The sequence below is a fragment of the Copidosoma floridanum genome, unplaced genomic scaffold (assembly GCF_036245765.1).
Source record: "Copidosoma floridanum isolate Cflo_tuat_1 unplaced genomic scaffold, Cflo_Japanese_pri ptg000021l, whole genome shotgun sequence".
In the NCBI taxonomy this organism is placed as follows: domain Eukaryota; kingdom Metazoa; phylum Arthropoda; class Insecta; order Hymenoptera; family Encyrtidae; genus Copidosoma; species Copidosoma floridanum.
The window spans coordinates 7,730,620-7,758,498 of NW_028321898.1; the positions used below are offsets into that span (position 1 = coordinate 7,730,620).

At 30.6% G+C, this 27,879-nt stretch overlaps 1 protein-coding gene across 2 annotated transcripts in view; it reads left to right on the forward strand.

Moving 5' to 3' along the window:
• The window catches only part of Su(Tpl) (Suppressor of Triplolethal), a 415,814-nt gene that overhangs the window by 131,921 nt on the left and 256,014 nt on the right, over positions 1 to 27,879 (forward strand). Inside the window, exon 3 of one of the 2 annotated variants that reach the window (XM_089594169.1) lies at positions 5,469 to 5,587. The exons of the other annotated variant lie outside the window; for it this stretch is intronic. Within the exon in view, the coding sequence (XP_089450295.1) occupies positions 5,469 to 5,587 (119 nt within the window). The remainder of the gene's footprint in view (positions 1 to 5,468; positions 5,588 to 27,879) is intronic. 2 annotated transcript variants of the gene reach the window in all.

The window sequence follows — 27,879 nt, forward strand, 5'->3', positions numbered from 1 at the left end:
GGTAGAGTAGATAATTAGAGTCCAACTCTGTTACTTTCTAAGTCCACCACAAGGTGAGGACACGGTTCATTTTTACCCTTGAACGGTCAGCTGGATATCTAGAGTCTGCCTCTGCTATCATACGGTTCTTCAAGAGGGCGGTTTAACCTTGGCATCGGATACTTCGCGCTGGTTCACCGCGTGTGTTCTAGTTTTAACTTAAGAAAATAAAAGTAAGTTGTTGAAAATTATCAAGTTACTTTAACCTTTATTATTGGTATTTCGTCCCGACGTAGACATAATTTCTAGTGTCTATATCATTACTCATTGCGGTATCGATACCCTCTGAACCTTGGGAATAAAAATCCATTGTTCCACACGTGAAATCTAGAATATACACCATTACTTGTGACGATATTTGTGGTCTCTAGGTTGGTCGCGAACTAAATCACCAATTGTCCCTTTCGTAAATCGCCTTCACTCGTGACGGTATTGGTAGCTTCTAGATTGCGAATAGAATGCCTTTGATAAGACGCTCTAGGTAATATTGACAATCCCTATGCGCGCCGCGAGTAAGTGCATCGGTATACATCACAACAACCGCTCCGAGAAATTGTAACTTGATTCCCTTCACTCGAAAAATTTGTCGCGCCGACGTAACGGCATCATAAAAATTAGACTATAAACAAGTCAAAAAACGAAAAAAATTACTTATTGATTATGACACTGTATTTTAAATTTCTTACATCAAAAAAACACGAAAATACCTACATTACAAAGTTTTTCATGTATAACTGTGTCCTTTATTTGAAAAGTTGTGAAATTCGGTAAAAGTTAATTTAACAAAATTAAAGAATAGTACAGCGTTTAATTGCTGATTCGAGATTTTATTATTACAAACATTGTTGTTATTTTCTTAATTTAAATTTTGTAATGATAAAAATTGTATAATTTTATTTTCTGTGACCAATACCATTCTGTTGCTATAAAATTATTTTTTTCTTTGTTAGAATAACTTGATACGAAGCTGTTCGTGTAGAACATATGATTTTTAATTTATATTATACTTGTTAATCGTATTTTCAAAAAATTTTTGTATTCTTACTTACTAAAAAGTTATTGACATTTTAATGTTTAATATTTATCAATGATTTTTTTTTTTTTATATTTCTATTCACATCCATTCAGATATTTTCTATTACAAAAAAATCTGTTATAATAAAATTTTTATCTTTAAATTATTCTATTTTAAGTATATGTTGTTCTTACTATATAATAATTTGATGTTCTACGAAACTATATGCTGTATGAATATTTTTAGTTTATAAAAATATTTAAAACATGATCAAAACAAGTAGAACAAACTAAGTAACACTTGTTGGTTTTACTCGATTATAGAATTAAGCAGTCCATCATTTTCTATACATCAAGTATCCAAGTTATTAAGTTTTGTAGATATAAAATCACCTTAGAGTACCAAAAGCAGAACCCCACTATTATATGCATGTATATACAGCAGTTGGCTATCGACCACCCTTTACGTGCTTTACACGTGAAGTCTTACAGTTATTTGTTATTACATGATTTTTTAGATGATGAAAAATACATTTTTTATAGATTGTGAGTATACTCACATATGGGACGTTCCACGTCAACCAGGCCACCGCTGGGAACAAAAATTGTAAAGCTTTAAAAAATCGTGCAAGAGCCTAAAATGTTTGTATTCATAACCTCCTTCAAATGTTAATTGGCATATTGATAAATTCAATATGGCCGGTCCAATATGGCGGCCGGAAGCCGTAGAAGAATCATGAGTCCAGCAGAAAAAGGTTGTAAAAATGAAAATTTGCAACGGACCAGGTAGTTTCATGACCAAAATTGTACCTGATAGATGCCCCTGAAAAACTTAAGTACTTGGTAGACAAAATCCAAAATGGCGGATTCAATATGGGGGTCTAACATCCAATATGGTTGCCAAATTTCTAAAAATCAATCGACTTACACCAAATTTAGTATACGGGTGTTTCATAGGTCACTGATCACGAATTTAAGGTCAAATTTGCCAAGTTCAAAATGGTGGACAAAATTTTCGAAAATCAACCGATTTGTACAAAATTTGGTAAAAGGGTGATTTTGAAGCCGTTGATTACGAACCAAAGAACAGACTTCTAAAAGTAAAGATGGTGGACTCTACATTACAAAAATATAATAACTCAGTCCATTGTATTTGATTGGTTACATTTAATTTTTCAAAGTGCCATGTGGATTTTCAAAGCTCATGTGTTTCAAAATATTTTAAGCCTTTGCATGATTTTTTCTAAACATGTCAATTTTTCCCACCAGGCCAACTCTAAGAGTGCAAATTGTGAAGCTTTAAAAAATCTTTTTTTTTTTTTTAAACTTTTTTTTCTCCAATGTATACAGAGCTTCATGTGTCCAGATGGCCTAATTCAGCTTAGCCTGAAGACTTGCTCTTGTGGCTTTCCTTTTGAATAAAGCACCTAAGCCATCACAAACACACTTTCCATAAGCGGTGGTATGACAGTTCCACTCAGCCAAAATAGAAAAATCTTCATAATGATGAACTAAATTACACATTTGAAAGCGGTTTTTGAAGTGTTGTTTAGCTCCATCGGAAACGTATATCATTTTTGTCACATTTTGACACATGTTTTTAATTTCTGGTATAATTTTTTTGTTGCATTACGTAAACAGTAGCTGTATCATGGCTCATACTGTCAGATAGAAGGACAAAACTACCATGCTTAATATCTTGTCCAGACTTGTAATAACAAGTAACTGGGAAAATAGTACATTGATTATTATTGTAGTGGAAGGCTTGTACCGCGTCTTGTACTACAAAAGCAAAATTTTCAAGAAAGTCCAGTTGAACGAGTACTTCATTTTTACTTAGATTTTGCATACGATTAGATACGTATGCTTGCTGACTTTTTTAAATGAAATAATGGGGTATGAATTCTTCCAATTTATTAATAAAAACTTCCACGAAGTCATCAACAGGGAGACATTATTTCTTTTATGTGCATCTATCTGAAAATTCCTACTTAACAAAAATTAATTCTTCCTCACCCTGTGATTCGAAAATATTAGATACGTAATCTGTCAATATTTCAAATTTCGGACATGGTTGACACTTATTCAAAAAACAATCACGCTGTGGATTTTCGCACAATGTGAATTTCAAGCAGCCGTTGTAGTTTTGTATTTTATTTTGTAAATTTTTTGTCATGTTTTATAAATCAGAAGCATCAAGCAAACTTTAGAAATTCTCATATACTGGACATACCCATACACTGTGTATCCCTTTATTACCAGCAAGTATACACTACTTCGGTCTGAGCTCAGCAAACTTGCTTAAAATTACTGAATTTTTTGTATTCAATTTCATAAAATCTTCATATAAAACACATACATCTGAGAGAAGTAAACGTTTCTGTACTTTATGTTTTTCCCCGTCCTTTCTTACAATAACAGTATCCTTTTTGTTCGGCATAATCTGACTATTTTCATCTGACTCATAAAAGTTCACAATCTTTGCAACTGTATCGGACGATAAAGTTGTACCTGCTCTCGGAGATGGCATTGCTAAAATACCCTTTAATTTTTTTTTAATTCTTGCTTTTTTAACCATCCTTCTTAAAGTTTCAAATTCTTTAGCTACTTTTCATTTAACGTTTAAATGAGCTTTTCAAAACAAACGTTTGAAGCCCTTGCTCAATTTTTTAAATCTTAACCATTTGCACTTCCAGAGTTGGCTTAGTGGAAACAAATTGACACGTTTAAAAAAATCATGCAAAGGCTCAAAATATTTTGAAACACATGAGCTTTGAAAATCCACATGGCACTTTAAAAATTTCAATGTGACCGATCAAATATAATGGACTAAGTTATTAAATTTTTGTAATATAGAGTCTACCATCTTTACTTTTAGAATTCTGTCCTTTAGTTCGTAATCAACGGCTTCAAAATCACCCTTATACCAAATTTTGTACAAATCGGTTGATTTTCGAAAATTATGTCCGCCATCTTAAATCCGCCATTTTGAACTTGGCAAATTTGACCTCAAATTTGTGATCAGTGACCTATGAAACTCCCGTATCGAATTTAGTGTAAATCAATTAATTTTTAAAAATTTGGCAACTATATTGGATGTTGGACCTCCATATTGAATCTGCCATTTTAGATTTTGTCTACCAAGTACTCAAGTTTTTCAGGGGCATCTATCAGGTACAATTTTGGCCATGAAACTACCTGGTCCATTGCGAATTTTCATTTTTACAACCTTTTTTTGCTGGACTCATGATTCTTCTACGGCTTCCGGCCGCCATATTGGACCAGCCATATTGAATTTATCAATATGCCATTCGACATTTGAAGGAGGTTATGAATACAAACATTTTAAGCTCTTGCACGATTTTTTAAAGCTTTACAGTTTTTGTTTCCAGCGGTGGCCTGGTTGACGTGGAACGTTCCATATCTATACTTGTATCTTGTTACTTCAACAACACTAAATAAGTAATAGGACCAAAGAAGAGACTAACTAAGTAATTATAATTAATAATTTAATATCAGCACATTTTATTTTAGAAAAAATTTAAATCTTGGCTACTATTTTGTGTAAGCCATTTTCTATTTAAAAAATAAGTCTGTTTTTAACAATTCAACAAAATATGCGTGTGTGTTAAATTATTTGTAAAAAATAAAAATAAAAGAAATTTCTATTATTTGGTATTAACTGTTTTTAGTTGTAATAAACAATTACTTCAATTATGGTCAGGGACTTTTATATATTATTGTAAAAGGATTTGAAGATAAGAGTTACTTAGCAATTGATTTTGCTGTTAATTGATTTCTTTAAGATATAGCACTTTTTTAGGTACAAGTCGCAGTGATACACTTAAACGTATCTCAAGGATGTATACGTAAAATAAGGCTGCGAGAAGTCAAAAATTGTTAAGTTGGTAGGTTCTTAAAAAAAAATTATCGTTTCTTACTATTTGTTGGGATGTGATACGTCAAGAATTTTTGTGTAGGCTACTTATTAAATAAAAATAAAAATGTTTTTTTAACTGTTTGCTGGGGTGAAGCAAAAAATGTCGTTTGAAATGAAATTACGTCGACCCATGTACAGTTCCTTTTGCTATGAAAAGAGCTCATTTTCAACTAAGTTATAAATCATTTTCTTGTGTAGAAAGATGAGACTAGCACGTCAAACCGTTATTATCTACAAAATAGTTAAATTTTGCTATAAAATGTTACTGTGAACTGTTGAACTTCTTATACAAAAAATCTACAGTAAATAAGACTGAGTTATTTGCTAGAAAAATTTAAATAAGTATTCATAATTTGATGTATTGTATGTTTTGTAGAACGTATATTTCTTAGAAAAAAAGGTTTACTGTACAAGCTAAAAATATTTTTCAAGTGCTTGTGGTACTTTTAGATGACAAATTTTTTTTTTGTTTCAGTGTTTATCTTTTCCATCACTTGAATCTAGTTATGGAAATTTTATCTTTGGTCTTTCTAATAATCAGGATGTTGAAGGTCCACAAGGAGGTTTTGAATGTATTCAACAAACTGGACCAATGTAAGGATAAAAAATGGATTTATTGGGTTTGGAAATAAAAGAAAATATAATTTTTATTTATATATATTTTAAACTTGGCAATGAAACTATCGTAAAATATATTCTTTGCAATACACTGTCGAATAGCTAGTAAAATCATTCGTAAATTCCTTTTTTATAAAACATTTAACTTGTGTGCTACGTACAGCCTAATCGTGTAGTTTTAAGTAAAAAAATTATGAATAATGCAGAGAAATCATTGTTATTTTTTTAGTGTAAAAGAAAATTAATGTAATACTCAAGTTACAGTAACTTTTTGAATTTATTTTCTCATCTTTAATACATTACTTTGCTAAAAATAAATTTTTTGTATTAGTTATCGATTTATACTTGGATTAAAATAGTACAGTAAGGACTACGCTACATCAATACGTTACAAGTTTTTAATTTTTTTATAATTTGTGTAATGATTGTTTTCTGGGAAGACCTACTGTATTTATCTTATCTGACATGATTACTTTAAACTAAATCTTCTTGAAGATTATCATACAATAATATGACTCATGAAGACATCATTAGAGAAAAACAACATTTCAATGGTTATTATAAGGACAGAATCGTACTTATGCAGACAGTCAGCAAAACTTTCTAATTTCGTAAGTATACATCTTAGAAGCTCGTGAAGTCTTTACAAGTAATCTTACATTCACACACACACACACACACACACTTGCGCGCGCTTGCGCGTGCGCACGCACACATACATTTACTCCTGTATTCATATGTCTTTCTATATTATATAGTTGTATGGTTTTAAAGTTATCAATAGCTCTTCCTGCTATCCCTTTAAATAAAGTAATTTTTATGTGTAACTCAATCGTCTAGTTCAGGAATCTCTGTGCTTCTTTGTTCTCTTCCCAGCTCTTCCTATTTTTCCCCTCTTAAAGGACCTCCCCACATCAGTCAATTGTGTATGATATAACCTTGTATTGTGTGGTTTTTTATATAGTTGTATAATTTTGAGGCGGTAACTAGCTTTTCCAAAATAATGTCGTTTCTAAAGCAGATCCTCTTATTCCGCCTTTATTCCATATTATTTATAATAGTACCACTGTTTCTTCTTAGCCTTTCTTCTATTCTGATATTTCACTCAACCCTCTTTTATCTCTCTCATTTTGATGATACTCTTTACCTCCCTTAGCTCTTTGTTAATATTATCATAAACTACTTAAGTTTGTCTAATATTTAGTCTGGTGAATTGTTTATTTCAGCTGTTCCTCCTATGCTCTTTGACACCTTATTGACCCTGTTTTAGTCGCTTTAACTATAAAGTAAAACTATCACAGTTTGTTTATTATTTTGTTTAGTATGATTTTTCGTTCAATTCCCTTAACCCTACATTTCATTTTAGACTTTGTCTTTAACACGTATGATAAATTTATTCATTATTTTGTTTTATTCAACAGGTTAAGTACCTTTTAATCTTTTAAAATATGAAAACAAAATTTTATCCTCATTGCACTACTTTAATAACCATACACTTTTAAAGTGCCAAATTTATTGCGCTCGCTTAGTTGGGGACCTATTTTGTTGAACGTATGTCCGTACATCAGAACAGCGTTGCAGGAAAGGGGAAAAGGGCTCTCTCCCGCTCAACTTCCACATATTCGAAAATACGCCATATGTTCAAAAAAAAAGCAAAATTCTCTGAAAGTAGTTTTTTACAGGTATCCAACGGGAAAAAACATCATAGCACACAAATAGAGAGGTGTTGAGTTACAAGATGACATAACCTTAAATTTCAGTGTTTTTGATATTTTTTCATAATATTAATTATACCTACGCCCAATGCCTTAGCGATTACACTTATTTAAATAACTGAATTTGTAAAAGCAACTCAACACGAATCTAAAACCATACTCACATTTTTAGTCACAACATCTATACAACTGCTAACATTGCTCTTCTCAAAGTATCGACTAGTTAAAGAAAAATGGGAGCTATGGCTTTGTTAAGAAGATGGCTGTGTGCTAGATAAAAATTTACTTAAACCTTCAGCCATCAAATTGTTTTCATGCAGTACCTACAAAAAAAATGAAAAAAAAAAATCTATTAATGTACCTGAATCATGTGTAATAAATTATTTTTAAAAAAAACTTTTCTGTACAAACAGTTGTAACAGAGAGAGAAAAAAATGTTGATCATTTTGTACAACAGTAAAACATCGATCAATTGACAAATCAGCTTAAAGCAAATACAATCTTTTTGGTTATTTTAATTTAAATACAATTTTTATTTAAAACGAATGATTATATTATGACATATTATTTCATATAATAAATTATTATGTATGATCGAAAACTAAAATTTGAATTATGAAAATTTTTGAAACCGTAGTTACCGATTAATCTACTTCTAGTGTTTAGAGATAAATGTTAGTAGGACTGTTTAAAAATTTATTAGGTAGTGAAGATATGTTTTTTCTCACAATAGTAATCATCAATATCCATTCTTTCCATTCTAACTTGAGGATTTAGATTTATCAAATTAGTTGTCTCATCAGATGCTATGACTTGATCTAAAATAATTCAAATAGAAATGTTACTACACTTGTATTTATAACATTTATTTAATGAAATTATTTGTTTTATAAATATATGAAAATACATTCAGGATTTTGTGAAATATCTCCTTAACGTTAAAGTACATGTCTAAAATGTGTGTTTCGTGATTATCAGACTTCTGATCCAAGAAAAAAATTTTTTGCTCCCCATCAACCATTTCCAAAATATTCACATGAGAAATATTGAACTAGAATTAGAGTGTTAACATAAACTTAGATTCATTTTTTTTTTTAATGCTTCTATTATTATTTCATGTTTACCTCTGTTTTCTGTAGATAAATCATGCAATTTTTGCTGCCGTTTACAAAAATCTTTTAAAGGTATTTAAGCTTTCTTCCAAAATAATAGCACTTCCTTAGTCACTAAATTGATACTGTCTTTTACAGTAAAATTTAAATATCTTATATTAAACCAAAGCACTTTCGATACTTGAAGATTAATAGGAAGCTTTATCCCGACAATCGTGGACAACATTGAGTTGTTAAGTTTCCTATTAAAAAAATACTTTCTACTTGATTCCAGGACATTTTTATTATTATATTCAACACTTTACTTAAAATAACTTAGACCTAATCATTTTTATGAACAAGATATCTAAAATATGAAGTAAACCAAAAGCACAACTACTAATTACGCACTCATCTTCTCTTTGCTTGCTGTAGTATAAAAGCATCAATACAATTAATTTAGTCGAGACACAGTTAGCGCTACCCATGGGCAATAAATATGGTAACACATAGAAGGCCCTTATGAGCTCACGCCTTTCGACATTCCAAACTTTATAGGAATAGATGTGAGGCACGGATGTAACTACACCTCACTTTGGTGTACTTAAGTTATACTACCTGGGTGTAATAGACTTACTATGGGTATATTTAGGTATAGTATATTTGGGAATGGTTGCTTACTATTTGACTATAGTTGCTTACTAGAGACAGTTACTAACTATACCCAAATATACTCGTAGTACACCTATTACACCCAGGTAATGTACCTGAAGGACTCCAAGGCAAAGTATTGTTACATCCCATCCCTACTAGGAATGCCATCATAACTTGCACGCATGTAATACACGATGTACCACACCTGTAACACAGGTTAAAATACAGCATCTTTACCAGTACTTATTTTTTATTTTTTCTGCCTAAAAAGGCCTATCTTTCCATATTCATTAACATTCCACTTTTTATATCTTATTTCTAATTAGTCCCCCATGTTATCGTAAAAATGGATTAAATTCTCGGGTACAAGCACAAAACGTAAGTAATCTGTACATATAATAACATACCTTATTATTGATTGGACATAGGCACATAATATGTAATCGATGTGCACAATTAAAAACAATAAGTTTTGATTGCTCATAATGTAATTTTATACCGACAAACTGTTTTTTATGCCACTAGACATGACTTGGAGGAAAATGGTAAATCCATTGGATTCTACTTTAAATGTTTAACAAGAAAAAGGGGAAAAAATGAAAACGATTGTTTTTATGTCAAGAGATTGAATAAGGTATGAAAAAAACTTGAAAAAATCGTGTTTTTTGCATAAAACTGGTTTCTTACACCGTAAAACCCAACATAACACCAACATACATAGAAAATCCGGATAGGAATATCACAATTTTTCTTCTTATTTAATGGTTGAAAAATTCTTTTTTTTTGGTCAAAGAAATGATTTAATGGGTGCTGGCGTAATTAAAGATTCTAAAAGTTTGATAGATAACAAACATTTTAATCACAGACACACACACACACATTCAAAAATGGGGACTTACATAGACTCAACTTGGTTTTATGATGTCTAGACAAAATATTAAAAAGTTTACCGGACTGTCCTTAAAAATAAGATTTTTTTCTCAAAAGAACTATTGTAGTTATTTTTACACAATGTTCTCTTAAGTTACCTCTATTAAACATTTATATTGTCAAGGTTTTACTTTCGAGCCCAAATTAAATACTTATTTTGTTGCATTCATTATTCTATAATAGATACTAGGTAATGCTTGAATATACTATTGCAGTATTTAGATTACAATATCTTTATTGTATTATATAGTTTTGGCATATTATACAAAAATGACGTAACGATTCTAGGTAATGCTTGAATATACTATTGCAGTATTTAGATTACAATATCTTTATTGTATTATATAGTTTTGGCATATTATACAAAAATGACGTAACGGTTCTCACTTTGGCATGTAAGAACATGCTTATTAATAATAATCTTACATAAAACATGCAACTGAATTCATTTTTTCTTTATTCGTATAGATAATTTCTTAACTTTAATTATGTTTCTTTTTTTCAGATTAATAATTTAATTTTTTTATTGTGTTGGCCTTTTGGCTATGACAAGGTGCAGTATCAGTTTTGATCAGCTTGATATCTGATATGCCCTCTTAATGTGAAACCAGAATATCGAACTGATTTGGAAAGAGGGCAAAATGTCTCTGATCTTGTCAATGATCATTCTTCTAATTTTTATACTTCCATTATGTTTTTCTCTTTTAAAATAATAAGGAAATTATAGATTGTGTCTTATAAATGCTTAAAAAATCTATTAACTAGCTTTATAATTTTATCTTTAAAAAATGGTACAAGTTTCAATTAAAAAACACTACTTCAAACTTTTACTAACATTGATTATATGAATAATAATAATAATTACATAAAATAAATACCTTTTACCTAAGTTACATATGGTTGTTACAAAAAAATCAGCTTGAGTTGGTCTGTAGTAAACAATAAAGCATGGTTTATAATAAAAGTAAATGAAATACAGTTATTTAACTTTATGGAAAAAAAATTCTATCATAGTATTGAGATATTTTTACAATAAACATTGTTATTTATCAGTTATATTTTTTTATTCATTTACTTTTTAATTTACATAAATACTTTAATATATTGATGATTATACATTGACATTGGATTTTCTGTTAACAATAGTTAAATCTGTGTTCTGAAAGAAGTAAAAAAATGATATGTCAAACTCTAATGGTCTCTAATTATTCACATACCATTAAAATTTTTTATTTACTCTTTTATTAAGTAAATTGTTATCTCTTTTTAATGCATCTTTTTAAAAAAATTTTCTTTCACAATGTTTACAACTTTCTTTGTGCTCCGGGTTATATATATGAAAATGATGCCATAAATGTGTTGTTCTTGTAAATTTTCAGTCATAGATAAAACAACACATAGTTTTACCGTACGTATGCTTTTTACGAGGCGTACGTAATAATTATTTTTTTTATAACCAAATTGTATAATAAACTTTAAAAAACTTTGAGGGATTTATTGTATTATAGCGTAGATTAAGCCACTTATAAAGGTGTTTACAAATCAGATGATAATATTTATGTAAACTTTTCTGTAGGAATGCTAAATACCATCTGGAAAGGCTTACTACCTCATGAACTAAGTATAAAAATTAGAAGTACGGTCGTGTTAATAAGAGACTTGAGTATACTAGATGGTTTGTGTTATGGTACACGGTTGCGAATGACTAAATAATATAAGTACACTGTAGAAGGTGAAATAATAACTGGAAAAAAAATTTAAAAGAAAGTTCTTATTCTAAAAATAACTACGAATACCAAAAATACTTCTTCAATGCTGTTCTTTTTATACAGAACATAATTTACTTGAGTTTTAGCTATTGCTAAGACCATCAGTAAGTCTCAAGGTCAAATTTTTGATGATGGTAGTTTACAGTTAAAAAAACCTTTGTTTTTCTATGATCAACTTCATGTGGTATTATCAAGATGCAAAAATGAAAATGAAATATTTATTCAAATGGATAGAGAAAATAATTCAGTTGAAAGAAGATTTTTGGTGGATACACTATTGTACTTAAATTTTTATTAAATTCACTAAATTTTGTGTCGTATAGATATTTAAATAATTTTTTCATGACTATTAAGATGTGATACAGATAATTACTAAGTAGGTTAATAAAATAACATTAAAAAACTGTTTTTATCTTTCATATTGTTTTAATTACTAAATTAAGTATATTAAAAAAAAAATTTCTCGTGGTTTTATAGGGCTCTTAAATTTAGATCGTAAAAGTGAGTCATATAGTTCAAAATTTTTACGGTTTCTTTTGTTTTATGACTATGAGAAATTTAGGCACAAAGTTATACGTCGTAATTAAAAAAAAAAGAAGAAATTAAACCACCAAGAACTTTATACCTACAACCATAAATTTTTAACATTTTGACTATATTAATATACATCAAACATCAAATTCTTATTTCTAAAAAAATAAAAAATAGAAAATAACATAATAAAACATTAACTTTAAAAAGCAATTTTTTTTTAAATTATTTACAAATGCTTCCTAAGTGAAGAAGTAGGGCTTAAGGTCGTATTATATAGTCAAATTATAAAAAATTTCCTACGCAAACAATGAAAGTGTATTGAAATACAAGAAAAATCGTGTGGAGGAACAGTGGTGGAGTGATGGGTGGCAGTAAAGGGATGGTAGGGATCAGTTGGTTTGTAGGTTCAGAGTGGCTTGACAAAATTATTACATTTTATGAAGTTGAAAAAAAAAATCACATGCATAAGTCTGCTTTCTGCTTAACGTATGTGTAATTTTTTCATAAATTATTATGTTTTACAGATGTCAATAACCTAATAAAACCAGAAATGTTAACACTTTTAAAATGAATGTGAATTCAGAATTGTCCAGTATATTGAAAAATGACTTCACTACTGGAGCGTAATCGAAGTATTCAAGTGAAATAAAAGAGTCACTTGGTCATGAAATTCTTTTAGTTACGCTCAATTTTTCTGAAAATTATGCTTTCGATTGATACGTCTTTCAATCTAACACTGGAGATGGGTCTAAGTATCGTTAAATGTATACGTGCATTATTACAAAGTTAATAATGTTGTACACCATGTAAGTTACGCAGTTATTATTTGGAGTATGAAAATCACGAATGTAACATTAAAAGAAAACGTGCATGTGGTTGATCACATTTCTTAAAATTCATAGTGTAAATCTAAGCTTACGCTTGAGAAAAAAAGTGTTTGCGAGTAAAATTATTGAAAATACACTGTCTAATAGCTGTATCTAAAATATTATTTAATGTAGTATTTTTGTATAATTTTAATAATATTACTTTCAATTAATTTTATTTTTGATAACACGTATCACTAAAAAATAAATCTGGTCTTCCATATTTTCTCATCATAGACGTGGAATCTTCGTAATGTTGTTGCATGTACCTAGGACTTCCAATGTATGTAAATAATAAAATGTAAGGATTCCCAATTTTTTTTTCTAAAATATTTGAAATATTTGAAACACAATTCATTACCGCATCTACAAATGCTACAAATTACGAACATTTAAATACACTAACAAGTTTCTAACATACAGAAATTTCTAAACTACAAAAGCAGTTTTGTACGTAAAAACGATTTACAAAAACATTAAAAGATAAAAAAAATCTCGTTGCTAAAAATTACGAACACTTACATTGGATTTTCAAGTTACAGCAACTTCCAAATTACAAAGCCATTTTCTTATGTAAAAATTATCATCAAAAATATAGGTATTGTTACGTCGGCGCAACTTATTATTCGAGTCTAAGCTTTCGCTTAATAACTCGGGACTCGCACTGGGCGCGTAGGTGGGATGTGGGGCCAAAAGGTAGTTATAATTCTTGTCTAAGTATTTGAAAAGAGGCGAGGACGGCCGTTTTTATTAAATCGACGTGGTTGTTGAGCAATAATGCGATGCACTCTTTCGCGGCGTGCCTCGGATTTACTGTGAATACCTGGTGCAATGCGTTGGATAGTATCCTGTTCACGATCTAGAGGTTACCAGTACCGTAACGAGCGAAGGTAGTTACACTCTAGAGGTTACGCAAGGGGGTAAAATGGTATAAGTTTGCGACCGGTTTAGGATCCACCAGTACCATCCAGAGTAAATGTGATTTCCCAAGACTTTACGTGAGAAATAATTTTCAGAACGAAGTTCTTTATGTCGCGTTACTCGGGGGGCTGGAATTTTAAAACTGACAGGTTTTTTTTTTCAAACGAAAGTGGTTTACTCTTCCTCTCAAGTTTCCTCCCTTACCCCGCCCCCCTCACCGACTGTTCTCTATACACTTCCCCTCTCTCCACTATATATATATATATATATCTGCCAACCGTGCCGTGTTACTCTTCTGCACACCTTTACCCACCATTTCCCCTCACACTCCCAAGCAATTAATTTTTAAACAAATTTTAATTTTATTTTCCCACAATAATTTTTACTTCACTTTGAAGTTTTTTCTTTTACAATTCTAGAAAAAAAAAAAAAAAAAAAAAAACATTTTCCAATAAAAAGATTTGAGCCCTCGACCTCCTGCATATGAGTCCATTACCTTACCCACTCTGCTACGAGCGCTGCCAACTATGAAAACTCGGTATCTTGTACTTATGGTGTGGTTCGTAACTGAAATATTCCATTTTTACATGCATTCACTGATAATACATTCGATTCATGATAAATCATATTTGTATTTGTTTTCTAAATACTTAATACAGAAAAAAAAAAAAAAAAAAAACATGTGGAATAGAGTTGAAGAGTGTGTCAATGGTTTTTAAAGGCGCTTATTTCGAATTCGACAAACAAATTATGTTACAATATCACACAATTTCATAAATAAAGTGATTTATTAAATCAGTCATAAATGAAATGCAATAAATACTTACTCTAATGGCTGTTGCTGTTAAAAACTAGTTTTTAACAGCAACAGCCATTGGTGTTAGTATTTATCGCATTTCGTCCTACCCGCTGTTATTGGAGTCATTAACATTATTCATTCATAAATGAATTATGTGAGATCATTATATCAATATATTTCGAGTTTCATATCATTTTAATAGTTTTAAAGGGCACTTATTTTGAATTTGATTAACAAATAATGGCACAATGTGATTAAGTAATTGTATAAAAATATAACAAAAATTGTATTAATATGCTATAAAATCGCAAAAAAATAAGGGAAAAAAAAATTTTTTTTTTAAATCAATGAAATAAAATATAAAAATAAAATTAAATAAAATTACAAAAGACGTGAATAAATACAATGGAATGAAAAAAAATGAAATAAAAAAGGGAATGAAAAAAAAAATATTAATATGAAATTAAAAAAAAAAAATAAATGAAGGAAATACAAAACAATGAAAAAAAATGTAAAAAAATTAGTTATGAAAAAAAATAAAACAAGAAATGAAAAAAAAAAATAAAACAAGAAATAAAAAAAAAAATAAAACAAGAAATTAAAAAAAAAAAAAAAAACAAATGAAAAATTCATAAAGGAAATCAAAACAACAAACTAGGGGGTATTAATGGGTCATGGGACCCACGGTAAAAACGAAGTTCTTTAAATATGAGATAAGTATAGACACAATTTCTCAGGTAACAAGGGAGTCGTCGCCAGACCAACAGAAAGAACGAAGCTCTGTAAACGTTAGTACTGCATTCATGTTGTTTACTAAAACAAAAACTTGAAAAACGAATAAAAAAAAAAAAAAACAATAGTTTAGTACTCACGATGGTTGAACTTCGTGAGTACTGTATTTATGCACGACGTTCTGAAATGATAGTAGAAATGATAGTAGTATGTTTTGAAATGATAGTAGTGGGATCAATTCTCATTTTCCCTTTTGCTTACTCTTTGGAGAGAATGTCGGCACGGGGTGCCCTAGGAATTTGAAAATTCCGTTACTTATATTGGCTCGGTCGTACAACCTCTCTCTCGACATATCTGAGTTAGGAAAAGGGGAAGGAGCTATTGTTGACTGTTGGCTCAACTTTCCCGCTTTCCTTTACATATTGAAAAGTAGCAACATTTGTCCAGATTACAAAAATTAGGTTTTTGCGAATGTTATAAGAATTCTATGATGCAAGAGGGTAGCTTGGTGACTCATGTATCAAGAACGAGCGAAAACTAATTATTTCGCTTTGTTAGGTTTACAGTAGTTAACATTATTATTTATACTTTGGTTGCTTATCAACTATACATTAACTCTATCTTAGTCTACTTTTCTTATTTATTATCTACCGGCGCAACTGTTCCTAGCTAACATTTTGCATCTGTTCTTTAAAGTTATTGTATTATTTTACGCATTGAAAAGTATTTTATTTGATTTTTTTTCCGGTCAGCATGAGCCAGCGTGCGTGTATGTGAGTCATACATGGTCGTAATACCTTAGCTACGAGCAATCTTGTAGGTGATTCACCTCTCTTCAGATGCACATTGGCCCCTGCGTTTAGTGTTATAAAATCGGCACGGAAAGTTTTGAAGCAAGGGGAAAAAAAATGAATGTGAATACACCGGTGTTACAGTATAATAAATATCTCTAACAGCAAAGAGTGTTGAAAGTATATTCAAATAAATTGTTTCATTTAGTTCATCCCATGGTTTTCCTTCATTAGTTTCATTAGAACACTTAAATAGAGTGCAAATTATCTGCAAAACTATTTACATAGTAATAGTCAACCAATAATTTTTTTATAGTATGATTCACAGAAACTGTCATACAGTTTTCACTCATAAAATTTCAGTTTCATATTTTAAGTTGAAAAATTGACTTAAAAATTTTTTATTTATGGTCATGTTATGATAAAAAATATTGGTAAATGATATTTAAGAAACAGTCAAAAAAAATTAAAAATAAAATGTTTTCAAGATTTATTACATTTTGTAATTAATAGCGCTTTGAATACTTAAAAAAATTTTGATATGAAAAAAATGGTATTCTTTACACACTACTATCTTAATAATTTTTAAGTCCTAGAAATATGCAGCAACACTACTAAGAGGCTATGGCTAAAGTGTGAAAATATGATAGACCAAATACATTTATTGTTCTCACATTTAATCTGGTATGGAAAGAATTCTAAGTAATATCTGAATTTTTAAAATGTTCTTAATCGAATAATATTTTAACTATAACTGTTTTACATTGATTATTCTATACTTCATCACAAAGTATTTTGAATGATGTAACTTGTTAACACGTTTTCGGGCAAGTATAAGCTTAAGTTTAGGCTATAGAATTACAGAAACGCAGTCTACTACATGCATATCTTTTTATAACAATAAAACAACAGCCCTTTAACGCATTGACAAAAAAATATTACCCGTAATATTTTAAAACAATTATTACCTTTAGGAGTTAGTTATTTAACATGTGCTGCATGGCCCTCATATCTCACAGAGTCCATGTTTGGATAAATGTAATGATGAAATTCTAGTTAAAAATTTTATGTTTGTACCATGCAGCTAATTTGTATTAATCAAATATAAATTCTATATATATGTTCAATATTGTGCATCTATACAAAGCACTAAATACATGTTTAACTACAATGACTACATTTATAAAAGTGGTGATACAGCAAATGTAAAAATTTAAAAAGTTAATAATTGTGGAAATACAGTTTTAGATAGAATGAAAAACTATTTTGGTAGTTAATATTTAAGTGTGATGAAAGCAGCATAGAGATGACAAGAGTTTCCAATTTGTGGTAGTAGCCATATAGTAGTTAATTTGGCAGTAAATCTTAAAAACAAGTAAAAATTAATATTTGTAGGAAATAGCATTAAAAACACATAAAAGGAAAAGGCACCCAGTCTTAACACTTGGTTTTAGTGAAAATTGATCACTTTGCAAAATCAATCGAGCACGCAAGTTTTTCAGAAAACTATAATTTCAATAATAACCATCAGGCTTAGGAAACAGAAAAAACATTTTTAAATACAGCAATAAGTAGACTGGATTATTGTGTTTTCCAATAATAATGACTGATTTTTTATTATTGAATAAAAAGCTTGGAGCAACATCATTTGAGAGTTTTAAAACACATAATACTCAAAACAAAATGTCCGAAGATGCTGAAACCACTACACGGAAGATTGTTGTTACCAGGAAAACACGTACTATATGTTAGTACAAGTATTTTCGATACTCTGTACAAGAAAAATGTGTACTGGTACAGGTATATTTGGTACGGTAGTATACTTTACAGTACCTTAGTGAGTATAGATATGCCTTATACTTAGTACGTCAAAATCCGATACGTGGTACGGGTTTTTTCTGTACCAGTACAGAAAGTTATAGTCGGGCAGTGGGAGCATTCAGATTGTCAGTATATATATGTATACACACATACGTAGCTGTATACTTTTTTTTTTTTTTTTCGTCATCGCCCCTTATTTATAATGGCTATTTTGATACTGTACAGTGTACTTAGCCATATACGTTGGTTGATTTACGGTATGTGAAACGGTATAGGGAAATGGGTATAGGTTTAATGAAGCTCAAATTCCACCCAGAAAAAAACCTCATTTATTAATAAATAATTTTTGTCCAGAGTGGGATTTGAACTCTGGTCATCAAGATCTGTAGACAGACACGCTGCCGACAGAGCCATCATGTGGCTGGGAGCTGTATACATATATAAGTATACTTGTAATGAATATTCATCAACATGTTCGAATATATATGCATGCATATAATGTATATGTATTAACTCGCTTATGTGTATTTGTAAGGATTGATTGGTACGGATGTGCTCACATGGTTTCAGAATTGTTTTAAAACGTTACAGTTGAATTATCTATTTGTAACAAGCTAGATCTCAAAGGGTAAAAAGCGATGAATCAAAAATTACTACTGTATAAATTTTTTAAAGAATATATCAATACAAGGTAATGATAAAAATGTACAGCATTTTATCATTCAAAAATATATTTTCTTAGATAAGTAATATGTATATATATACATATATATATATATATATATATATATATATATATATATATATATATATATACATATATTTATTAATAAAATATTTTCGCTTACCGGCTCTTACATCTATATTGTTGTACAGGTTTTACACTGAATAGAGTAATTTTATGTAGGTATGAAACAAAAATTCACTTGAATGTTTACAATAAAATATCTTTCTCTTTATTGATAATGCGTAATTTTTATCAGATTATAAAGTTATTATAAATAAAACCAGTATTAAATTACTATTTAGACAATAAATCGGGTAGCAATAAAGCTTCTGCCATTTTTTACAATCAATAAAGCAGGCACTCTGCACGCCATACTATCATATTTGATTAATTTTTTATCTTTACTTGATATTACACTGTAGGCAAAATAATGGTGATTGAAACCTACTAAATGAAAAGGCTTATAACTAAAATAAATAGTATTATCGACCTCGAAAACTTTTTCAATTTCACCAATTTCTGGTCCATTTTCATAAATATTTGGTAAAATTATAATTTCCTCCCGGTATGTGACGTCATTAATAGTAACACTTCTCAAAACTTTAACATTTTTATTGAATGGAAAAAAAAAATTGATTGAATCGTCTCTTATCTCTGAGCCATGTGTGATATAAGTAGGTGTATATTTCATTAGCTTATATTGCATCATACTTAACTGCATTCTAATTCCTATTGTTTTTAGAACGCTTGTCTTGGAGGATGATCCTTGCGCGATAAGTTTTAATTTTCTATGATTGGACTCGAAACGCATTGATGAAATATGTATTACGGGCCTATTTTTTAATATAGTGCGAATGTAGTGGAGTAACACGTGGAATTTAAATTTAAGTCGTCCATATAATTTAATGTATAACGTGTGATGTTCTTCGATTAAAATTCCTAATTTTAATAAATGGGCAAACTGTAGAGCAGGAGAGGTAACAATATTTATTACTTTTCTTAATTTAATATATAACTTCCACGTACGATTCCCTTCTGGTATATACTCACCTACCATAATTCAGAAATAACGAACAAAAAATGACGTTTCGCTTGCTGACATTTTTAGCTTAAGGTGTGATTTTAAGTAGTCTAATGATATTTTTAAAGGAATATTACCAGATTCATGGGAAAAATCTATTGATTGTAATGCGTTATTTATGATAATAATTGAGATGAGTTTTTGATTTACAAGATCAACAATTACTTTTGCCATGACATCACTCGCCATGCCTTCGTTGATGTCGTGTGTTAAATCAACGTTAGCATTATTGATCACATTAAATCCCGTAATATCATTAAAAACACATCGCTCTTTTACCCCTGTCTCCGTCGTATTGTTTGATTGACAATCATTTTCATAATTATTTATTGTGCGCAACAAGTTTTCATTTTCTTTGCACAAATTTTGAATTTCATGAGGTCCAGCTTTACAAATACGACAACAGTGAGTTGAACAAAAAGATTCAGTAAACCCCAGGATCCCATTGCATCCGAGATTGTCCCCTATGATTAAAGATGTTTGAAAATAAATTTTCTGAATTTTTCCGTTGACGTTAATAGTTATACCATCACTTCTTAAAAGATTAAGTTCTGTGATCAGTGTCTTGAAGATTTCTGCATTATGGTGTATTTTTCTGTCTCTTGAGTAGAATAAGTCACTTACAATCATACTATCGAGTTTCGACGCAAAGTTAGGAGGTAGACACAACGGGTAAATGTTACCAGCCCCTAAATTATTTTTACCAGCATGAGAGCCCAGATGATGACCAACTTCAATATCATCAAAAGCAAATGCTAATGGCCAAATAATCTTATTTTTTTCAAAAGAGTTAGTTTGATTTACCCACTGAGACCCTTGACAAAAATTAGTTAAAATATCTTTTTCAAATTCAAGAGTTTTTATATAAGATACAGTTGCGTGGAATAATCCATCAACTTCAAAAAGCATTTTTAACGAATTTCTGATTGATAAGTGAATCATTGAACTCTTTTTATTTTGTAAACAGACTTTGTCACCACGAACTTTTGATTCAATACGTTTTTCTAATATTATTTCTTCTGGATCTAAATACATACCAATACTTTTGTACAAACGCAATCTTTTACTGTCTGTATTTATATTTTGAAACGGATTGTTGTACTTATCAAAAGTACAATTTATAATGTCAGTAACTTCCTTACTTACAGCATTAAATAACGATTCATGTAAACTTTTTCTTAAAAACGGATTATCAAAATTCATAATTAATTTTTCACAACTTTTAATTACATACTGAATATCTGTTCGATTAAATTTTAAATTTGTGTATAGTTCACATACAAAATTAATAACGTCTTTTTCAAGATCCATTATAAAAAAATATAATATAATTCCAACAGTACAAAGTATATTTTTCTTTTAAACAAAAAGTTTTACTTCCTGTCAAATCTGATACATAATATAAAAAATGGTTTAGTAACTAAGAAACAAAAAAATTTACTTAGATATAGCCTCATACAGGCCTACAATTTTTTTTACTGCTACAACTGCCTTCAAGCCTTTAATATTGTAGATGCACTTATGAAAGAAGGACCAAATGTGTGCAGATCCAATAGAGTAGTCTAAATGTAATGAAAAAAAAATTTTAAAACACAAATCAACTCCGTCAATCAATTTGTCAACTGCATATCTACAGTTGCCTACAACTACATAACAAGTATTTATATTTTCTAGTGGGCCAGATAGAAGTATGTATGGCTGAGCTTCTGTGATGTTTCTTGACTGATAGGCTTTTTCTCTTTTGTCAATAAAAGCGATTAAATCATCGTCTGAAGCCCCCTGAAAAATTGTTTAACCTTCTTTATAATCAAGCGTAACGTGCACTATCATATGGTAATGCACGAATTAATATCAATTAAACTTACAGCCAAATAAACAATGTAGTTACAGTAATTGGGTTCTTCTAACAGGTCTTTACCAAGTTTCTTGGCATTCGCGTAATGCGGTATCAATTCGGGTAAAATGATAAGGGCAATGTTACACTCGTGATCTAGAAGAAAATTAGAATGTTTCATATTTTAGGCGTAAATATGTAAGAGTAGGATGCAAAGTTGCTTAAGAAAGCTGTTTTCCAAATCAAAAATATTTTAAAACTTTCGAAACATTTAGCAAAATCAATGTAAATATTAAAGACCGTGTGAACAAAATTCTAGATAAATTTGCATTAAGACACTACAGTAATGAGTTACCGTATATTTTGAAACGATTGAAACACTATTAAAAACACCTATTTGTGATTGCAAAGATTTAAAACTACGTAAGTATATTTTCGTAGGCATCACTAATCTAGATATTTGATGTACATTTTTTCAATAGTGTAACGCATACCGTCTGTCTTCGGCGGAGTATTTTGCGTAATAAATGTACTTATTTCCTTATCCACATTATGCTTGTATTTTTTCGCAAGTGGTTCATCATGTTCTTTCAAAGAAATATTATTTCCATAACTTAGTAATGCCTTTGCACAGCCAGGCCAGTTCGTTGTTAGTCTGTTCTCAACTTTAATGTTTTTAAACTTATCATCAGATAGGTATTTGTAACTCCTGAACAATTCTTGAAAATCAGATATAAACTACGAATGTTAAAATGTAATTAATTAATAGTTGAAACAAATAACAACTGTCATTTTCATTAGTACCTCACAATACTAAGTATTATTATTAGTTAGTTACCAAATTAGGAGCAATATTTGTTTTCAAAATAGATAGTTCTTCAATAATATTTAGAGCAGACTTGTTTTTGTAAATGATATCGTGTCGCTGATAAAATGAACAATTCCAAACAGCCTGAATTTGTTCAGTGTCTGCTGTATCTAATTGTTTCAGAATATTTAAATCAAAAGTAAAACACGAATCTGAAAATAATAAGTTAGAAAGACAAGCCTGATTTATGTTGTGTACAATTAATTTTTTTTTTATGATAGTTACTATATAATCTTAATTAAATATTTATCTTACCATTTTTTTTGGCCTTGATGGAGGTGCACGGTTCTTATCAAAAATATTTATGGAGCCTATCTTCTCTCTACAACTTAAGTACGCTGATTGCAAATAGCCACTACTGTGGATGCGTTTTTTTTTTGGTATCTGAAGATGAAGTATAATATCCTGGGCAAAAATATAGGTCTTTTTCGGTCTCAGCTTTGAATAGATTCAAAATCTCTTCTGTTAGCCTTTGGAGTCTAGTACTACTTATCCTATTATGAGAAAAAAAATTAGTTACGAAACCGCAACACTAATAAAAGATTGTCTTGTGAATAAAAAAGTACATTAGATTGAAAAATGCATACAAAAAATTATTTAAAAATTCGTCATAATTGTCTATTGGGTAGTGTTTTATACTAGAGTTATCTTTCTTCATTAATTCTTCAATTTTTATGTAGTAACGAAAGAAAAAATGTATTTATGCAATCATGCTACGACTTAATACAATATCAATTCCAAAAGGTACAATAACAAAAAATAGCTAGGGGGGGATGGTAAAACTTTTATTGTGGGCACGATATTTTTGTCAGGGCAATTGTAAGGCTTGAGGATCCATTATGATGGCTCTGGTCGTTACACATCCGTGGTGCACACTATTTTTACTTTGTGTTGGATGCAAATAAGTTTATTTATTTAATAATGCAGTTGGGGATTATTTTAACACACTGAATTTACACATTTCACACATTCTACTACGTATTTTACTACGGAATTATTGACCCTGTATACACACAAGAAGTATCAATTAAGATATTTTTCAAGCTACTTACAAGCAAATAATCCTACTACATTGGAAAGATTCCACTCTGTTAGAATCTCCTTGATAAATTCATCCATCCTGTCAGCTGCAGTGGTTAGCCAAAAGTTTAAGGGGTTAGGATTTCAGTATATCCACCACAACACAATATAAAGTTTAATACATTGATGCGATATCATATAATGATAAGTGCAGTAGGCACTTGTAGTCACTTTCCTGTTGCGTATAATAATTGCAGGTTTTCACTCGCAAAGAACAATTTACATATTGAGCCAAAATAACAATGACAATCCCATACATGTATGCATATATGTATATACATATCTCCACTATATATATATAAGCGCACGCGTACTATATGCGCGGTATACCGCGCGGCGGTACAGTAGAAAGCCATGCGCGGTACCGGCGGTACAGTAGAAAGCCATGCGCAGTATACAAATTTAATAGACTATCCATGGTACAGAAAAATCCTGTACCAAAGCTGTTGAAAAACTTGTACTAGTACAGTTATAAAACCGACTAGTCACAGGTTTTTCGGTGATCCAGATAAGTATGTCAAAATGTGAGACTGGTTGCAGAAATCTCAAGACCTGTACGTTATTTTTCTATGCTCATCACTTTTGGTATAGCTTATTCTGGTAACAACAATCTTCCGTGTATGGGGGTAACGTACGATATGTAAAGCATATCATACTGACTCTCCCTGTTAACAGCGAGATTACTTTGGATGAAGGGCATCGACAGGAGGGGAATAATGTAATATATGGCCCAGCAAGCCTCAAATCGCGGCAGTTGAGCTCTATCAATAGGGGCATTCGGGTACTCGGTGATTCGGGCACTAGAACGGGAACACACGTGCGACTTTGCCACCAAATGTGGTATTTCAAATAAGTCTTCAAGGAAATAAGTATTGATCATTCTCGCAACGCACCTTACCAGTCTTTTTCTCACGTAACAGTTTTGGTGCTAAGTGTAAGGTACGGTAAGAGTCAAATTTTTTTTCTTTCATTTGACGCGTTCTAAAAATTTCGCCGAAAAGCTCACATAGTACAGTACCGTGGGAATACGACAATAAAAATGGAGAGACCGAGGATCCAACCAAAGACGACAGTTCTGTTCATATTCTACAAGCAGCGGCGATAACAGCCCAGAAGCCAACATGACTATGATACTTATTGCAGATTGTCACAGTTTCAAGGAGACAAACGGTAAGCGCTGAAGGGAAATGTTCTCTAAAATTTTATTTCTAGTAGTGTGTATATTGACGAGCACGTAAGTACATTTATAATAAAATTAATTTCATCCCTTACTCCCGAGGAAAGATAGGGAAGGCACTTATGAGGCGAAGATAAGGTCGTGGGAAATTCTTATTTTTGAAATATATTTATTATTTCGTCTGCTCCCCTTTTTAGTATTTTATATCTCTTGAACCCGAAACAAAAATAACGTGAGATAACAGACTTGAATACGCAATGGACTAGGAAAATTTTTTGATAACGAACGTAAATCAGAGGGATTTTATTAGTAGGCTTTGTAAAGACACAGGAAACATCCGCAAACAACAGCTCACACCCATATTGGCTGAAGAATTTATCACTTTTTTTATTCTCATTTTTTTTTAACGACGATAGATGACATATATTCCCAAAATAATATTTCTTCCCATTCACTACTAAACGAGAATATAGTGCAAAATTTAAAAAACTAAGTGAGGATCGAACATCGCTTTTTTACTTTCTTACCTCGCCTTTTACAATTTTTTATCAATATTATCCATGAGTCGAAAAACGATAACGAAAGCCTGGGTGATAATATAATAACCGAAATGTGCAGGCCAGGGCCCAGTAAAAATCAGCAAATAGAAAATATGATAAAACAAATGTTGGAATTAGAGCTCGAACCAGAAGGGTGTGAAAAACTAGACGCCCTAGACGAAAAAACTAAGGCAATAGTGATGGGCTTGTTTTCAAAAATTAGAGCAAAGCTTAAGAAATCAAAGGAGGTGGATACCCCTGCACAAGGTGGTTTCAGAGATCATTCAAAATTCGCCACCGATAAGTAGGGATCACAGGGATATATCTTGTGACACAGACGTAAACACAGGACAGTTTAACAAAAAAGCGGGTCTTGTTTCTGGCGGATGAGTCAGCGAGCGAAATGAGAGGAGAGCTGAAGAGATACGTGGAGCTGGAACAGACAAAACAAACATGCTACTGGTGCTATGGGGCATGCCAGGGAAACCGGAGTGGCCGACTTCCGTTGCATCCTGTTACGAATATAAAGGGTCAAGAAACTCCGGGATAAGAGACTTACATAATCTACAGCTATGGTACAGAATAAAAGATATGAGAGAGGAACTTGAAAAAATAAAGGAAACCGCACTTATGGTCACGGTACCACCATTAACTGATAACTATGAGACAAAATTCTTAAAGCGGGCCACCTAAAAATCGATGATGTAGGTATTAAAAAATAATTTACGTGACTCGATAGTACTTTTGAAAATAAAATACCTGTATTTTTTTTTTTTTCGAAATTTTTTTTTTTCAACAATTATTAAAAATATAAATTTTACCCCATATTTTACAAAATAATTTTTTTCTCCTGATTGACTCAGTGAATATTGATTAAATTTTATGGGTAAGTCAAGGAGAAATAGTCCTTCAAGAACATATTTTTAAAATTTATGTAGCATGCGATGTGTTTAAATAAATTCATAAAAGTTATAAGCAAATAGAAATTAAACATACTTCTCAATCACTCACGACAATAATTTTTACATATTTCGATTCCTTACTCAATTTCGAATAAATGTGTGGAAAAAAAAATTTGTGCACTCGAATACGTCAACAACAACGCTTGTTTGTTTGCATCGCTCTTCGGCGCGCAGCGGCGTAAACTACACACGCCGTGCTGTAAAGTAATGAAGTAAATGATTTGCTTGATTTTTCAATGTGATTGGGTTGCAAATAAAAAGGCTTTGACTATGCTAGATTACCACTTTATTTGAATGAATGAATCATTTTTATTTAAATAATTATTTTTATCAGAATAAAAATAGAACATAGTTGTAGAAACAAGTTATTATCCGAATAAAATTAAATCATAGTGAATCAAGTTTGTTAAATAAGATTTTTTACATAAAATATGTACTTAAATAAAGTAAAAAAATTCTACTTCTTATTTTTGCGAACTTTAGATACTATTCTAGTTTTTGTTACGCTCTCAGTGACAGATTTTGTAGATTCTGAAAACTTTCTACATACAAGTTGATTTTTTTCGGGAATCGGCGTATAACAGTGATACTATCGAGTATATTTTAATGTTTTTGCCATCACATATCTTGGTTTTAAAAATACTTCATTTACTTAATGGTCTTCCTCGGAGCCAAAATCAAAATTAATGTTTTTAAAAAAACTCTTGGCCCATTCATAAAGAAGTTTTGGTGATGAAATGTTTTTGTCATTTACACACTGTAAACTGCATCGATATGCGTGTCTTTTGACTGTTCCTCCAATTCCATCGCAGGCACCTTTGCCATGCGAGGTAGCAAAAAAATTCCATTCTGCTTTTATGCCAAAATCTTCTTCGTGTTTTATTAAATTTATAAAATTAAATTTATTCTTGTATTGAGACCCGGCGCCATCCGAAAAGTAGTAAATTTTTTTTACGTTATCAGATCTAAATTTTGTTTTCAAGTGTGTTATCAATTTGGAGTTGAATAAATAAACGGAATTTGTGTCATGCTGCAAATGTTCTGAAACAATTACGTAATTTTCATGTCTCAAGACATTATCTTTTTTATAATAAATTACGTAGGGATGTAAAGTTGCTTGCACATTCGCCCAGTCTTGCGATTGCACTGCATTCTGTATTTGGCACGTATAGTTCTCGGCAAAGTCCAAGCTAACGACGAATTCCCCTTCCTCAATTGAATTTTAAATTTTTCGAAAAAAGCTGCTTGAGCTGTGGCTAAAAAATCGTGTTTTGCCAAATCAGGAAGGTCACTTTTTAAATTTGTCGAAAACTCTTCTACTGCTTCAGACTTTGATAACAGCTCGCACCTATCTGTACTTGTCCACTGATTAAATGT